This window comes from Cystoisospora suis (genome assembly GCF_002600585.1).
Source record: "Cystoisospora suis strain Wien I chromosome Unknown contig_705, whole genome shotgun sequence".
In the NCBI taxonomy this organism is placed as follows: Eukaryota; Apicomplexa; class Conoidasida; order Eucoccidiorida; family Sarcocystidae; genus Cystoisospora; species Cystoisospora suis.
This window is the reverse complement of record NW_027153506.1, coordinates 48722-66053: the sequence shown is the minus strand read 5'-3', so window position 1 is coordinate 66053 and position 17332 is coordinate 48722. Positions and strand designations below refer to the sequence as shown.

The following is a 17332-nucleotide window of genomic DNA, read 5'->3' as shown; positions in this document are numbered from 1 at the left end:
CGTTGGTACCAGCGTTATCTTGTTCCCGGCCTCGCGTCGGCGCTTTTGTAGATAGGTGCATCGATGAAGCCTAGTCAAACCGTCAATATCGGACTGTTGCTTCCTGGACTTCCCTCGATCTTTCGGCCGAGTCTCTACTTGCGTACATCCGACACGGAGACAGAACCTTCCTCCATTCTGATTCTACTCCCCCTAGTCCTATCTCAGTTGTGAGACAAGGAAAGTCTTCAGGTCATGTCCTTCACCCATCACCAGGCGACGTCTCCAGCCTAAGGGAAGTCACCGGGCATGCATCGACCGCCGCATCTTTGCGACAGACGAGAGAAGCTTTCATGGGTGGAATCATAATCAGGACCGCTTACTTTTTATCTCAAAGTCCCTCACTCTCTCTGTATGCTCTTTTCTCTCGGGCTGCAACGTCTTCCCCTGTTTCCCGGCCCCAGCTGTGCCGCAATCGCCGAACGACGGTACCATTATCCCGGGCTTCTCCCCCTCTAACTGTTGAAGGACGTCTCGGTTTTTCTCTCTTCTATTTTTCTCATATGCCTTACATCTGCCATACCATCTTCTTTGAAGACGTATTGCTTCTGAGTTTTTTCGTCAGGTGTAGGTATCTCTTAACTTTAAGGACCGCGCTTTTCTTTGAAAAATGAAATTCGCGGCAAGGTATGGAGATAGGTAGGTCGTCACGATTTTTCGCTGTCGATCTACTCACCACTTCGTTTGTCTATTCCTTCTGGACAGACGCGCTTTTCTGTCGCGGTGTTTTCACTTCTCACCAAAGCTAAATCCCACGCATGTTGTGTCCTAGGGACTTCCAGACTTGATCCCTTCGCTCGATGTTCGTTACTCCTGCATTGCCGGGGAACTTTCTTTAAAACATTCCTGAACAAATGGGGCTTTCTTTGACAAGTGTACCGGCGGAAATGTCTGACAGACGGTGGAGAGAAGGACTGGTGCCGTGCTGTCTTTCTTCGTGCGTTTCCCGCAATTTTCCCCAGAATTCAGATTCTCTCAGACGAAGAAACCAGCAGGTCGCCCAAGCAAGCTTCCTTCCTCACACACTCTCTCTGTAGTTCACTGCTTGGTTCCTACCTTCTCCCTTGTCTTAGTTATTCTTCTTTCCCGTGAGCCTGTCTTCTAAGTTGAACTCTCTTTCACTGTTTCTTTTCGATTATGCTCGTCGTTTCCATTCTTCGGAAAGGAGGAGGACCGGTAGGGGGGAGTATGGGGGAGGGGAGGGTCGGTATTCTAGAGAAGAGACCTTCTTAGTGAATTCGGGACTCACCAAGCAAGAGAAAGTTTTGCCTTGCTGTGCATGCAGATGAGAAGAAGATATCTCGTCATGCGATGAACTCAGGAGCTAGGAGGTTGGTTTTTGTTTTCTTCCTATCTCTCGACGACGAGTCTCTTAGACTCTTTTATCTTTAATTTCACGGCGGGTGAAAGGGAAGGCTGAATGCATCAGTGGCAAAGGAGGGAACAGAAAGGAAGATGGATTCTCCTGCTACATCCGCGTCATCCCCTGTTGTTCAAATTGGAACGACTTTTTATGTTCCGGCTGGTGGACCTCCATCAACATCACCCTCTCCGCCTTCTTCTCCTTCTCATCCTTTGCAGGTTGCCAGTTCTCCTCCATCTCTAACAAAATCTCTCAGTGATCTTAACGGATCAGAAAAGCAATGTTCTTCTCCTCCTCATCTATGGCCATGCGCGTCGTCACCACGCCCCCATGCATCGCATGAATACTTTCTTGAAGATGTAAGAAAATACTCAGCAGTTCTCTCAGAGAGGAGTCAAGCACAGCAACAGAACAACCATCGAGACGAAAATGAACTAGCCGACTATGGAAAGGAGAGAAAATACATGACTAATGGGGAAGGTGGTAGGGATCATGAAGAAGCTCCCGAAAAGTCCCTCATCCCAAAGAGGATAGTTCAGGATAGCAGTGTTGATGTACCGTCTCCAGCTGTTTTCAAACAAAATTCTTTTCCTAAGAATCTTCTGGAGCAGAAAAAGAAAACAAGCGATAGTGCATGCGTTCTAAACGGAGAAAAGAGTCGTTCGGCTTACGATCGTTTCCCTTCTGCCGCTTTCTGTTCAGCTACCTCTTTTCCTTTGCTTCAGAGTCGAAGCGGAAGCGATTCTTCTCTTTCGTTTAACGAGACCAGCCGGGGCATAAGAAGAGATCTCTCGTCATCTTCCTCTCTTCTCTTTTCCAGGTCTTCATCCTTTCCAACGGGGTTTCGACAAGGCGAACAAGAAGAGGAGAGAAAGTGTGAAGACGATGAGGTCGATGTCTCGTGTGAGTTAAACAAGAAAGAAGAAGGAAGTTCCGTAACACGTAGTCAATCATCATCCCTTTGTAGTATCAAAGGGACAAACCCAGCTACAGATATGTCTATGCTATTTCTAAAGTCCAGTCATGGAGAACACTCTGGCTTCACCCACACCTCGTCTCCTTGTTCTCCTACACCTCTCTCCGGGGAGGCCGGCACAACGACTGATAACAACGGAGAAGAAGAAGGAGAACAAGGAGGAGAAGCTGTATGTGATGATCCTGCGGAGACATCGGCTGTGTATAGTTTTCTTCTTGCTGGCCTTGAGATACAAGACCAGCAGGCTAAAGAAACGAGAATGGTAGCACAAGAAGAAGATGAACATGAACGCAATGATCTTACTGCCGTAGTCGATGCAGTAACAGATGGTCATACTCCTTCTTCATCTTTCACAGGGCGACCCCTTGGAGAAGAAGCGATCGGAAGAGAAGAAGGAAGCAATGAGAGAGGTGACAAAGAAGAAGGACAACCTCAGGTGACAGGGGGAGGTGGTAAGAATGTTTCTATTGACGATGATAAGAATGAAGCAAGAGTAGCATCACGCGTCGAAGGAGGTGAAGAGAAGAAAAACTTTCCGGAGGGATGGTCATGTAGAAGAGATGTTAGGAGACAGGAAGAGAGACATCACGATAAGGGAAGAACAAGAGGGAAGGAGACAGGAGAAGAAGAAGACGCAGAATTGAAGATTCAGAGGATAGACGAGGGGATGGACTCCGAGCGAGAACAAGAAGAAGAAGAAGACCAACAACATCCGCAAGGTGCTCATGAAATAGAAGGACTAGAACAGGTAAGGGAAAGAGAGGAAGTCAAGAAGACCATCAGTGCTGGTGTCTATACACCATCTAGCAACTGCCTTTCTCCTCCTGTGCTTCCCAGAGGACATTCTCCTTTCAGACCCCCCTCAGGTTCTCCTGCACGATCCTTAGAAGGAGACTCACGACAAAGAGTCAAAAGAGATGTAAAAGACCATCTCGTTTCTTCTTCTTCTGCTTCTTCTTCTTCCTCTTCTCCTTTCTCTCCTCCGTTACATCATTCTTTTTCAGCACCTCAAGAGGCTTGGCAGTTCTCCGGCCCTACTCCCTCTTCTTTTCCTGCCGAGAAGAAAGAAGTGAAGTCAATAGAAGAGACTGCCGAGAAGCATGACGAGAACCTTGGGGTGAGGTTTCCTTCCCTGAAGGAGAGAGGACGTTCTTTTGAGAGGTACCCTCGTATAGAAGAAGATGAGGAACAGAGTCCACAGAAAAGTAAAGAAAGAAGAGACGAAAGATTCAGATCCAGGAAGAAAAGAGTTCTAACGCAGAAAAGAATCCCTGCTGGGACGGGGAGAGGAACGACGTTTGGAGTGATCATGAGTGAGAATTTTCTTCCTTGCTTTTCACGGAAAAAAGGTCTCCCCCAGGGTGGAGAACAAGGGTGCGACTATTTCCTTCATCGATTAAAGCGAGTCTTGTCAACTCGAACTTTTCCTTGGAATGATGTACGTTGAGAACAAGCGAGCACCCACTGTGTAATAGTAGAGTCGATACATACCTCCCTGTTGACGTAGAGATACGATTGTCTCTTTCTCTACGTCTGTAGATGCTTTGACTGAGATAGATAGGTACACTGGAAAGGCAGGAGCGGTTGTGTCATTTCTTTCCATATATGAGGATCAGCTGTAGGGGGGGGGGTTGGATAGAGGAGTGCTGGTGGTCTCTGTGTAGCTGCAACTGCTCATTTGCGTGTCAAGAGGAATCTGCATAGGAAGTTCTCTCGTGACGGGTTTCAGCAGAATCGTGTAAGAGACACACCTGTTTGTCTGCCTCTCTATCTTTATCTATATATCTGTCTTCAATCGATCTGTCTATCTATCCATATGGATGTATTACGATTGACATACATGTACATCAGCACACATGTCTCTATGCGTGTATATCGATGTCCTTTTATATACAGCCACAAGAGTAATCTATTCAGGGTCCACAGTGGGTATGTGGAGTCATACCCTCCCGTGAGTGTTTTAGCTCTACATGCGGCGTTCGCTAGGATTCTAATTCTTCTTCGTGGGAGATCGTCAGCTCCCCCGGCTTCACTCTTGATGCTTTGGATTTTCTTCATTCTTATTACCCACCCACCCGCCCTGGTGCAAACTCCAGAAGTTTTTCCATCTGTCTCGTCTCCTCTTTTCGACCGCCTCTTCTCTTCTTTTTGATGGTCCTTTCTCTTTCTCTTTCCCCCACGCATGCACCGGTCTCTCCCAATCAAGGCAATCTTGTCGATCCTGATATATCACGTTAACCGTTTTCTTTCTTTCCTTCTTTCTTTCTTTCTTTCTTTGTCTTGCTGTCTTCTTTCCCTCCCTGTACGTCTGTTGTGTCTTGTCAATCAGTGTGGCATCTCGAGACATTCATTGAACCTTTTCTCCTCTTTTCATTGCTGTGGATCTTTATTCCTCTCTCAGACGTCGTCCTCTCCCCCAAGACTTTTCTTAGTCTCTCTTGAGATGGGGTGTGATCCGATTCGCTTTACTGAACACATTTTGCTGTCTTCTCTACCCGAAGGAGAGGTCGAAGAAGAAGACGAAGAAGAAGAAGAAAGTTGTTTTTATGCCCCTCGTCTCTATCATCTTCTTCAGTTGAAGCACGAGGGGAGGTCTTTATCTCAGCTACATCGTCGCTGTGGTCATAATCATCACTGTCGTCGTATTAGATCTTTAATAGGTGGAGACGGTTGTACCTACAGATACATACCAGAGAATAATGTACGTGAGCTCGAGTTCTTTCAGCTTGTGTATAAAGCAGGTGATCGTTCTCTATCCCAGCAGGATGAGGAGCCACAGTCGTGTAGCGGGTCCTTATCTCCTTCTTCGAAGACCCGAAGAAGAAGAAGAACGTTTCCTTATATAGGGGATCTATCATTATCGGCTCCCTTCTCTTCAGGTAAAAGTCCGTTTTCGAAGAGTACATCTTCACAATCTTTCGTTATTCTTCCTCGTTCTTCTTCTTCTATTTGGTATCCTTCTTTATCTCTTTCGTCTTCATCTTTATCATCGCCTTTCAATTCTATGATGGTGAAGAAGAATACGAATGAGGGTGTTATACTACCATCTTCTTTCAGCTGTCCTCGTACTTTTGAACAAAGCAGTTTTTCTCATGAAAGAGAACATGATGGAGATAGACCACGAACTTCTTCTCATGTCTCTCCATCTTCCACAAACGTCCCCCCTTTAAGGTATTTTTCTACGTCTTCATTCTCTTCTCTACTCTTAACTCGGCCTTCTCGTTCATCCTCTTCTTCGTCGTCGCCTTTCTCCATAGGAGCCAAGAAGCATCGCGAGTCCTCGGTCGATGATGACTTCGTGCGCAGAAGGTCTTCTCTTCTTCCTCGACAATCTACCCATCAGTCTTATCTCCGAGATGTTGATAGTGATGAGAATCGTGAAGATAGAGATCGGTTCTCTCCTGAGAGGACAAGGGAGAAGAGAAGAAACATGCATCCCCCTTCAACAAAGAACATCACGGCTACAGGGCGTCTTGTCAAAGAGGAAAACACTGAAGAAGATGCGTTTGAAGAGGAAGAAGAAGAAGAAGAAACAGAACCCATCACAACGTTAAGGGTGGAAGACGATGAAGGAGAGAAGACCGTGTTAGAAATCTGTCAAGATGCCCCTTCTGTGCCATGTCATCATTCAGTCTTACCTATGTATAGTCGCCGTCTTCTTTCCTCTCGGAAATGGCGTCCCTTTTCTTCTGTCTTCGATTCGTTTTCTTCTTCCTCTTCTTCTACTTCTTCGTCTTGTTGCTTCTCCGCCTCGCAGTCAAAAAAGTCCCATGTTTTCTCTTCTCCTCCTCTTCTTCCTCATCGTCGTTCTTCTTCCTCTCATCATCCTTATGTTTCTTCTTCTCCAGTTGATGCCCCCCTCTCTTATTCTTTCACTTCCTCATCGACAAGCTCTCTTCTTCCACCGTCGGTCCTTCAGTCATTCAAACATCGACGGCGATTACACAAGAGAGAACATCCCACTCGTTCAGCTGTCTCTCCTTCTCTTCCTTCTGTGTCATCAGATGGGCCCTATGCTTCTTCTTGTTCTCCTTCCTCTTCTTCGTCACCTTCTCCTGAGAAGAAGACGTCTTTTTCCCGGGGACTTTCAAAACACATAGAGAGAGATCAAGGGATAGAGAAGAGCACTTCTCTTCTTCCAGGACATCTCGAGGGGTCTCAATGGTTTCACAAGATTCTTTCCAAAGGAAAAGAGGCAAGTGAAAACGTTGTCGGGGAAGTTAGGAATCAGGTGAGCTCACAGTTTCGAGTAGTACGAAGCGGCGAGAAACACTTCCTGCTTTTTTGAGGTGTATGTATGAGTCTACACTCGGTCGATCTGTCGAGAGAAAAGAAAGGAAGGAAGGGGAAAGAGTCTGTAAAAATACTTCTCATGAAAGTCGATAGAGGCCTTTCAGAGATAGGTAGGTACTCCGTACAGACTAACAAGAAGACAGAAGATCTGCTAAATGAATCAACCGGATAGACACATCCATCCGCTGTGAGGCTAGTATTTTTTGTAGATGTACACACCTAGGATGTATATACATGTACACACCTAGGATGTATATGTGTACGTCACCACGTTCAAGTGTCTGTCTATACACTGCAGATGCCTCCTTATGATCAAACATCGTTCTCTCTCTTGCTGTTCGTTTCATTCATCCAAGAGGGAGAGGGCAGTCGAAGGCATATCTGACTGAGCTCTTGTTTCTATTCAACCTCCCCGGCACCTACAGAGGCGAAAGAGACTCCTTCTCTCTTTCTTAGTTTCTCTATTGCTATAAGAATACGGTTGCTTTCTTTCTTTCTTTCTTTCTTTCTCTCTCTCTCTCTCTTCCTATCTCCATCTGTCTTTCTTCCTTGTGCTTCACTTTTCTTTCTGTCTAGGGAGGAACTGCCTTTTATCTCACTTTGTTCATCCATTCATCGACCGATGACGGGTTCATAACTCGTTCGCGTCTGTCCTTCTATCCCTCTTTTGTGCTTGCTTTCTCAGATTATCGCAGCGGCATCTCGGGTAGCTGCAAGTCTCGGCGACGGCCCTTCACCTTCTTCTTTTGCTGAGATAGATCTCCCTAGTAATAGTTTCTCTCTTTCTTCAGAGATCTCTTGTACAACCTCTTCTTCTTCTCCCTCTGATTGTGACGTTGATAGTGATCGATCTATCTCTTCTGATAGTCCGAGAAGTCCAGAAGAAGGCGGACCTCCTTCATCTTCTTCTTCTCGTAATCTTCATTGTTCCGAAGAAAACAGCGGTGCATGCGTAGATGGAGAAATTCCTGAAGAAGCTGCTGTGCCATCTTCACACACCCGCCAAGGAAAAGCGGAGAACATAGAAGGAATAGTAGATGAGGGAAGTGGCGAGGAGGCTCAGGGGATGATGAGCACACTCACCCCCACTAACGCGACTAGGAAGAGAGTCAAGGACCGGAAGACGAGAGAAAAGGAAGAGAGAGAAGAAAGAAGTAAGAAAGGAAATGAAAAGAGAGAGAAGGATAAGAAGATTTCTACAAGTATGAACGCGGAAGAAAGAGGACAGAAAGATCCTCCATTTTCATCCCCATCGTCTTTCATCCCATCAACATGGTCTAGAGCGCATAGTCACATATCTCAAGGTCTCTCCAGTTATTGGAGCGGAATGGTCTCTGAGAAAAGTTTATCGAAAGCCTTTGATGCTCTCTTAGGAGGAGGTGGGAGGGAGTATAATAAGAGTTCTACTGCTACTGGTAGTAGTTGTTGTAGTAGTCATAATATGGACAGCAATCGAAAAGTGCATGTAGAGCGCTCGTCTTCTTGTTCTCCCCTACGGTCAGTTGAAGTAACGAAGAAGAAAAACGCAGAAGAATGTACTTCTCTTGCACCAGAACTTTCTCATCAAGAAAGCAAGAAGCAGATAGAAGACTCATCTTCATCCTTCGCTCCTCTTCTCTCATCGTCGTCAAATTCGACGCCGTTGAAGAAGAAGGATTCAGGCGTTGCGCCTTCTGTGAGGAAGAGAGAGAGCGACGCCTCGCAATCGCTGTATCTAGCAGGTCACGATCAAACAGAAGAGAAAGGAACAGAAGGAGAGAACAGAGATCTTCTATCGCTTTCTCGTGGAGAAACAAGATCTGCTCCAAGAGAGGAATATAAAGAAAGTTCGCCAGACATGACGAATAGTCATGGCGAGTCTTTTTCTTCTCCCTCTGTTTGTAGAAAGAAGGAAGAAGAAAAAGCACAACAGTTTCCTGGCGAAGAGAACCCTCAACTTTATCGGGTGAATTCTCGTATAGCTCGCTTCTCATCGTCTTCCCCTTCTTCTTTGAACTCTCCTGAGGCGGCGGGCGCGGCGGCGCCTAGAGCTGCGCAGCAAGGACAGCAGAGAAGGTCACGACAGGGCTTGGAGGCTTTACCTTCCTTGGTGGAAGCGGAAGAAGAAGAAGGAGAAGAAGAAGAAGAGGAAGAAGGGCCAGAAGAAAGAGTCTCGCAATCTTCTCTTGAGTTCTTAAGACAGAACTCCTTGATTTTTGAATATGAGGGCACCGCTCTTGTACGACCCTCGGCTGCTTCTCTTCAAGACGTACAACGGAGAAAGCTCTTCAAGCTTCTCTGTGAAAACGTAGAGAAAGAACTAGGAGACAGGAGAAATCCAGAGGAAGGAAGAGAAACAAGAAGAGCTGTTTCAAGGGTTTCTCTCAAACAAGGTACGTTGTTCTCATTAGCAGTAGGAGTAGCAGGGATATAATCGTAATGCGGTCAGAGCAGAGAGGACCGGGCAAAAAAAGAAAGGATTGGAGCCGGGGGGAAGAAGACAAAGAAGAAATAGTAGGTAGACAAGAGAAAGAAAAGCGGCCGTGAAAGGAAAAGGGTAGTAGTTCAATTCTGTGAAGAATCTCTACGTATGTGTCTCCTCTCTCGTAACGTCTACGCCTGCCTGTATCCACCGATACACACAGTTGATCTGTATGGCTTGGCTGGGGGATACAGGCTAGAGAACAAGATGACGGCACTATGCCTGAGTAGTCGTCAAACACTATCGAACTATCTATCTATCTATGTATCTATCTTCAATCTATTCGTTCGTCTGTCTATAATCTGTCTATCTCTTCTTGCAATGGAGGGGACATTGTTTCTACCATTTTGTTCTCTTTTTCCTGTCCTTTTGTCAGCGGAGAAGCAATCTTCCTCAGGAGAGAAGGACAAGATGTTAGAGACATCTCCGGCTCTTTCTGTGCCTTTCGATCAAGTTATTCCATATGCATCTCCATCGGGTCAGCAAGAACGGGAAGACGACGACCTTTCTATCGGCACACAAATGGGGTGGAGAGGGAGAGGAGGGAGACAGAGAGGAGAAGAAGAAGAGAATGACGGAGATCCGTCGTTAGCACCGTCTTCTTCAACATCTGTCACGCTGATGAGGCGAGGTCAGGAAGGAATATCAACCTATCCTCTTGTATGGGAGTTAGGAGGAGAAGATGCAGAAGAAAGCTCAAAGCACGTTCACCCTACTCAAAGAGGAAAAGGCAAACGGCTCCTAGACAGTCACGTGACAACACTCGGCGGGGTAGGAGGAGAAGGAGGAGCTGGAAGTCTCAACGGCGGTCTCTTAATGATGAAAGTAAGAAGGAATCGCGTGTTCGTATCTGTCTCTCTTGCTTGGCAAGGGAGCAGAGGTGGAATCTCCCTTGACTTCGTTCTTTATCTCTTCATGAAGAGGGAGGGGGGGGCAAGGAGAGACATTGGAGATACAAAGATATGTATATGTTGAATGTACCTACTTTCATCGAGATAGCTTGTACACTCAGTAGTTGTCTGTTGCTTGGGTTTGATATGTCAGTGGATATCTTTAGGTATATATGCCTAAGTATGAAGACGACATCGCTTTCAGTGTTTCTATGTAGTACCTGTACAGTTTCTCTCACTAGTGGATCAACAGGGGACGTGCGTGTGTCAGTAGGATAAACACCTGACTACCATATATACGTTAGTTAGGTGTGCATATATATATATATATATATGTAGGTGTCGTATATATTTATATATGTATGTATATATGATACACACCGAAGTAACTACGTGGACATGTCTATATTTGCCTCTGAATGTTTCTAGGCATCATGCCTTCCACATGATCAGTCCTTCTGCACCAGAACACACACATCTGTACATGAAATTGGTCTACCTATCTATCTGCCGTGTATGTGGCTCTTGGGGGGTGCTGCGGTGTTCACAAATTCGTCTTTCCGCTTTTTTTTCTTCCTTTCTTCTTCTTGTTCTCCCTTGTTCGAGGTCGCTCTGTTTCGCGTTGCTCCGTTTCTTGTTCCTTCCTCTCCTCCCTCTCTTCTTCTTACGTGTCTTTCTTTGTTTCTTTCCTTCCCCTCATGCAACTCTCTCTTTCTGGGCTATCTCTTCTCGCTAAACCAACTGATCGTATGTTTCTTCTTCTTCTCTCGGTTTCTCTGTCTTCGAGCTTTTTCTATCTCTCCCTCCCCATGTTCCGAGGTGTATTCAGCTTTCTCTCTCTTTCTTCTTTGTCTTTGTATCTTGACGTCCTGCTTTTTCTCTGGCTGTCTGTCTCTCTGTCTCCAGTTATCTCCTTCCGTCCGTCACTATAGACAACCTTGTTTTGTGGAACTGAAGCTTGGGAGAAGCTATATAGGCATGCATCCAGGAGATGTCCCTGCATGGGAAGCTCGGTGTATAGCACAGGGTGTCTCGATGACAAAAAGGCGACTAGCTGTTGAGAAGAGAAAGCAGGTTAAAGATGCTCTACAACGGACTTATGATCCTATGACAGCTATCAAACTTGCTACGGTACGTATCTGTCTACCTGTCTATGAGAAGAAGAGAAGTCTTCAGTATCTATGTGGGCGTCACGTGCATGCGTGCGAAAATCTAGAAGGTGCTGTCATGTGTTGTTCTCTTTCAAACGACTGTGTGGCTAGGGGAGGACTGGCTATCTTCGATTGTTTCTATATCCTCTCTTTTGTTTCGTCTGCTAATCCGGTTGCTGTGATGTTTCTCTTATTGTAGCTTATCTCAGTTTTCGTTTTTCTTCGTCAGATCAGCTTCATATGTCTTCCGTCGTCTTTCGATCATTACACAACTCATGATGAGAGTACGCTCTATACGTGTGTTGTGCATGCGGTAACATACCTACCTAGCTAGATGCCTACGTACCACCCTGAAATATCTCATGCGCTCATAAGACGACCTTCTCTCTTTGTATCATATTGTAGAAGAAACGTTTTCTTTCTCGGGAAGAGAAGGAGATCTCTTTCATTCTTCGACGTGCAAAGCTTCCCCGTACATATGTTGTTGTGAGCCGATGTGTGCGCTGCCTGACTGATATCCACAAAGCGCTTCTTTACAATACGTAAATAGATAGATTAAAGGTAGATGTATAGGGTAAAGGTAGATAGATAGATTGAAGATGGATAGACAGCTAGAGGACACTGAGTGAAGTAGGCGTAGTAGTAGTAGCAGAGAGAGAACAGGATGTAGTTTTTTTCTTCTTCTTCTACTGTTGCTGTTAGGTATCTACCTCCGGTGTCTATGTATATACTGGAGACAGTTTCTGTACTTTTCTCTCTGTCTACTTCATCTTTCCCCGTGAGTTCCCGCTCTGTTTCTTCATTCTTTCTTTCTCTCTCTTTTTCTCTCTTGTTTGGTCCACCAGAATCTCTCTGCAGCCGATGTGGGGCTAGCAGAGCTTGCGCCGTTTCTTTCGGTGGAACAGCTCGATGCGCTGCTGAAGAGCTGGAGTCAAGAAGAGGTGAGAGAGAACACCCTTTCTTAGTACACAAGAAACATAAGTCTCACTACTAAAGCATTTTTCTCTATCTTTTCCTTCTTATCACTCATTCACAGTTAACTTTTCCGATAGCAGGAGTGGTAGTAGTCGTTGTAGGTGATAGCGACGATGATGTGAGGTGAGGGAGAAGGACAAGAAAAGAGAATGGAAGCTCTCAAGTTGGTGTGGCGCACAAGAGGTAGAAAGATAGAGAGAGGCATGGGTGTCTATGTGTTTGACGACTATCTCAGTTGTCTCTGTATGTATTTGTAGGTGTACATACAACAGAGGCACATAGACATCTACATACGCATATGGGGAGAGAATGTATAGGCGTATCCATACAGAGGACACGCGTATGTATCTCAGCATGTAAAATGTCCTATCTACGTAGAATCGATACATTCCGACATACACCTCTACATACACAAAGGTGAACAAGCAGCAGGGGAAGAAGAAGAAGACGTGCTCTCATGTTCATCTTCTTCGGTGAAGGGTGTTTACGCAAGATCTTTTCTTTCTTTCTTTCCTTGTGCGTGTGTGTCTTTGTTTCGATTCTTTGTAGAAAATTGTTTCTTCTCATCAATGGCTACTTGGGTTCCGGCTCTCTTATGTAACCTTTGTTGAGCCAAGTAATGCGGCTGTAAGTCTTTTCTCGGGTGTACGTCCACTACAGTATCTGTTTTCCGACTTGAGTTTAAACTCGACTTTGGCATTATCGTCTTCTTCTTCTTCATGTCACTCATTCCCATCTCTACGACATCGAACTCCTCACTGGCTTGCTCTTCGTGAACTCCTTATCTACTGACAACTTTCCCTCTTTCCTTTTCGCTGCGCTTCTATCTTCTACGGTATTTATCTCTTATCTCTTTCTCTTTTTCTTTCATCGAATATCACATGAAGAAAAAGCGAACGAGCCATTAATACGAAGAGGTGTTTTCCTAACCGTTCTTGCTTCATAAAGAGGCTACGTGTCAGATAGGTTTCGACAGGATAGAGAGATCTTCATAGATCGATGAGGTGAAGAGGGTGGTCTTCGGCTCGTGCTCTTGAGTGTTTGGAATCTTACACGTGTTTCTTCTCCTCTCCATACATCTGCGTCCATACAGCTGCTATACAGGTTTATACATATATACATATATTACATAGGCGTGCTCAGTATGAATATGTACGTATGTATATCTTCCGCATATTTATACATATATATGCATGTATGTGTGTATGCTGCTGACGATTTTTTCGATGTGAAATTCTTCGTGTTGATTTCTGTCTAGCTGCAAGAATCCAAATCATCGTCTTCTCTTTCCTTGTTCTCTTTAGATCCTGGTCTATGATGAATGCTTTCTTTTCCTCCATCCTTTCTTTCAACATCTCTTTCTTTCTTTCCTTTCTTCTTTTCTGGTACTGATGGGCGTATGACAGAGAAGTAGATCTCGTCGTCGCACCCTAGACCGTAGTCAGTGCGCGTCTCTTGGTGCTCAGCAAGTCTCTTCTCTGCTCAGGAGGTAAGGAGACTTCTTTCTTATTTCTCTTTCTTTCTCTCCTTTCTCTCTTCTCTCTCTTTGCTTGTATCTCTCTTCTTATATATACATATTTCTATTTTCTCTTATCTCTCTTTTCTATCTCTCGTCTTCGTCTTCTTCTTCTTCTGTTCTATACCTCTTTCTCTGGCTATCTTTCCCCTCCTTTTCCCCCTTCCTTTCTTCTCTCTCTTCACCCGTCTTCCCTCTCCCGCGGGGTGAGGCCACTTGTCTCATCGCGCGTCTCTCCTCTGTCTATTCTATTCCCATGTTCGTTCAAAGAGAACTCCTTACTTGTTTGCTTTTGCCTGGGACTTGTTTGTGTGAATGAACTGCACACTCATTCTTCTTCACGTAGTATTTTGCTCACCATAGGCATACAGGTCTACGTAGTTACTTATTTATGGACCTCTCGCTCTCTTCTGCCCTGATAGATTGAAGATAGATAGATAGATAGACTAAGATACATACATTCAAGATACATAGGCCGAGGATAGGTAGATTACGGATAGGTAGAAAGATAGATTAAAGAGAGATAGATCAAAGACAGATAGATAGGTCGGTCGATCGCTCGGTAGAGATGGGGTACAGGAGTTAATGTCTTTTGCTTTCCGTTTCTTTTCTCTTTGTGTTACCGTCCCCTTTCTTTTGGCCTCGTTTTCCTTCTTTCGTTCTTCTTTATTTTCTTTTGTCTCCTTCTGTCCTTGTTTGCCTTTCTTCAGTTATCTTTGTTTGACTAACCCTCTGCTTTCTTTTTGGTTTGTTATTCTTTCGTTCAGACTGTTCCGTATCTATCCAGCAATGGCAAGTAAATGCGTAGTGAAGCTTTCAGCCCTGCTAGAGTGGCTTAGGCACCAGAGGGAGTTTCGCTTCTATTCGACCTCTCTCGTCTTATTTTTTGATGCTTCTGATCCTTTGACTACGTGCGATTGTCGGTGGGATTCGTTCTCGAATATAGTGCGCTGTCACGAGAATGAAAGAAGAAGTTTGTCGTCAGACGGGGAAAGAAGCAAAGATACTTCTCCTGCTCGAGAGAAGAATGAAGTCGTCTCATCTTCTTCTTCTTCTCTGGTTCAAGGTGGAGAAGGTCGGAGTCGGAGTTATGTTGATATGAAGGGGTGTAACGAAGAGGAGAAGGAGAAGAATGAGAAAGAAAGTGAAGAAGAAGAAGATGAGAGAATGAAAGACAAGGCAGGAGAGAAGAAGAATGCTCATGGAGTAAGAAGAGATAATGGCATGCATTTAGAGGGGGGCCTTCCAAAGAGAGAAGGAGAAGGGAGAAGAGATCACGCTAACAAGAACGGAAACGAAAGTGACGATGAAGAAGGCTGCGAGAAGAAGAAGAAGGATCAGGAGGAGAAGAGAAATGACAAGGACATCGAGAGAAGAGGACAGATAGATCAAGACGTCAATGAAGGGATAAGACATGGCTTAACGATTCTTCTCAACATTGCTAGAGACTGTCTCTGGGGTCGCAAGGAAAGGAAGAAAGTCAAGAAAACTTTGGAGGATGGGGAATGATGGAGCGGAGGCATGGATTTCTGTTTGAAGAGAGGAAGGAGATAGAGCCGTGCTTCTTACTATCGACATAAGGTAGAGGGGTGTCACATCTCTCAATGTGAGAATGTATTCATCTCACAAGATTCCGGTCTCAAAAGAACATCAAGCGGACAGCTTCATCCAGTTTACCTATATATACATCTTTCTTCATGTATATATATATATATATATATATCTGCACCTCTCTTCAAGTGTAGATAGACTTTTTTCTTACGCCATACATATGTATATCTATTATAGGTACATGGTGATATCTTCTTCATCTTCGTATATAAGCTCAGGTCATGAAGCTGATGGAGAAAGAATACAAACGTCGTGAACAGGTATGTTGCGAGGGCCCGTGGGGAATCAATTGATCTATTCAAGGTCAGAGAAGAACAGTGCTTAAATTACTCGGAGAGAATAGAGACAGGAGAGTATTTGGAGGGGTAGGGTCGGTCTATCGGAAAGGTCGTGTCAACTGATTGACATCAATAAGGAGTAGAAGAGAGGAGGAGGAGGAGGAGAAGAAGAAGAAGAAGACTTAAGTTTTGTGTTTATCTTTCTCTCTCAATCCTCCTGGCGAAGGACGACCTCCACCTTGATTTTTTAAGCTAACTTCTCCATCTAATCATATTCGCTCTCTCCGTCTCTCTCTTTCTCTTTTGTGCGAAGAACTTGCTTCAGTTGGATTCTTTGGATTCCCTCTCATTCCTTTCAGTTCACCTACTTTCATCCTGGCGGCGGCCCACTGCTATGTTAAGTCTATATTTGCATCCATTTGTCTCTTGCTTTTTTTTTCTTCTGTCCTCTCTCCCCTCTCTCTACATTCTTTTTTACGCCTAGGAGTCGTATAGAAAGATTCATTTTAAAATGTCTTCAGAGATACGTCTGTATATGTGATTAGTTTATTTTGATGGTAATGTACAGGTCTTTGTTTGGTGAGGATGTGCATGAGAAGGAAGAAGGAGAGAAAGACGGAAAGGAGAAGAAGGAATGAAATCTTCTGTCTTTCGTGCAGCAGGTTGATGTGCCTGCTACTATTGCTATTGAACTAACAGGAAGGTCTGATTGGTGACGACCTTATTCATGACGGACAAAAGATTCACAGAGAGGTCTCTCTACCAGTGTCAGTTGATAGATGGATAGGTAGCTCTTTCTTTTTTTTTCTTAGCTTGTCTTGTGAAATCCATCGCAGTGAACGGACGGTCTTTTTCTCATCCTTTGTCTTTTCGATCGATCAGGGGATAGAAGAAAGGATGCGAAGAAAAACTGACATGGATTTGCTTAGATTTTCGTAGAGGTTTTCTTGTGATGATGACAAGGAAAAGCAGAATAAAGGGCTTTGCGTGTTCTCATTCTGATAGACGCGTCTGTCTTAAAGAGTCTTCATGTAACTGGTCATCCGGTTTGCTCTTCTCAAGAGGTGCAGATGAAAAATTAAAAGAAGCTTGTGTGTAAGGAGATGATACGTGTATGTTTATTCCGTCACAAGCGAAGCGGAGACAGAGGGAGAGACAAAGGACGGAAGGTACTATTCAAAGGTGTTGTGCACATTTCTCTATTAGTATCGATGGCTCACAGAAGAATTACATGTGGAGAGTACCCCGGAGTACGGGGTACTCTCCACATGTAATTGTGTATCAGGAGCTGAAGGAATGTAATCGAGGAGTAGTGATACATGATAACGGAAGAACCTTCTCCCTCTATCTATGTGCTTGAGGACAGCTTTGAGGTTGAAAGAGAGCTACATCAGTACCAAGTACGTACATAGAGGAAGGTATGAAGGAAGTGTGAGTTTTACTATCTCTCCAAGGATGATTGAGGTGTCTTTCAAACTCGGGTGGTCTCAGGATGACACGGACGACAAACAGTCCACCGCTGTCTTTCGCCTACCCTTCAAGACTAAGATACTCAAATTCAGCCTTTCGCAGAGTGTCACCCCAGCTATATATAGTCCTTGGGAGTTCAGCCGTGTGTGATAGGCTTCTAATCGTTTTTAACTTGTTCTTTTTTCCCTTGGAGAAACTCTTCAATGCATGCGGGAGGAAGGCAGACAGCGAGAGAGGATCGGCAGAAGCAGAATAATGGCTGCTGCGTAGGTCTTGCGGGAAGAGATGATGTGTCTCGACACCTGACAC

The 17332-nt window shown here is 44.8% G+C and overlaps 1 protein-coding gene across 1 annotated transcript; it reads left to right on the top strand.

The window, feature by feature from the left end:
* The first annotated feature begins 319 nt into the window (after window positions 1-319).
* Window positions 320-15344, top strand: CSUI_001758 (inositol polyphosphate kinase). The gene is made up of 9 exons (XM_068061963.1): window positions 320-3816; window positions 4780-6609; window positions 7357-9043; window positions 9509-9957; window positions 10929-11153; window positions 12019-12114; window positions 12698-12775; window positions 13555-13637; window positions 14432-15344. Exons 1-9 carry the CDS (start codon window positions 1495-1497, stop codon window positions 15171-15173), a joined length of 7512 nt encoding a protein of 2503 aa, XP_067926059.1. The 5' UTR covers window positions 320-1494; the 3' UTR covers window positions 15174-15344.
* Window positions 15345-17332: the final 1988 nt, after the last annotated feature.

Excerpts from the sequence above, each read along its gene's own strand:
- CSUI_001758 (XM_068061963.1), top strand. The coding sequence starts at position 1,495 with ATGGATTCTCCTGCTACATCCGCGTCATCCCCTGTTGTTCAAATTGGA. Across the intron at positions 9,958-10,928 it reads GCGGTCTCTTAATGATGAAA|TTATCTCCTTCCGTCCGTCA; the intron begins GTAAGAAGGAAT and ends CTCTGTCTCCAG. Across the intron at positions 11,154-12,018 it reads CAGCTATCAAACTTGCTACG|AATCTCTCTGCAGCCGATGT; the intron begins GTACGTATCTGT and ends TTGGTCCACCAG.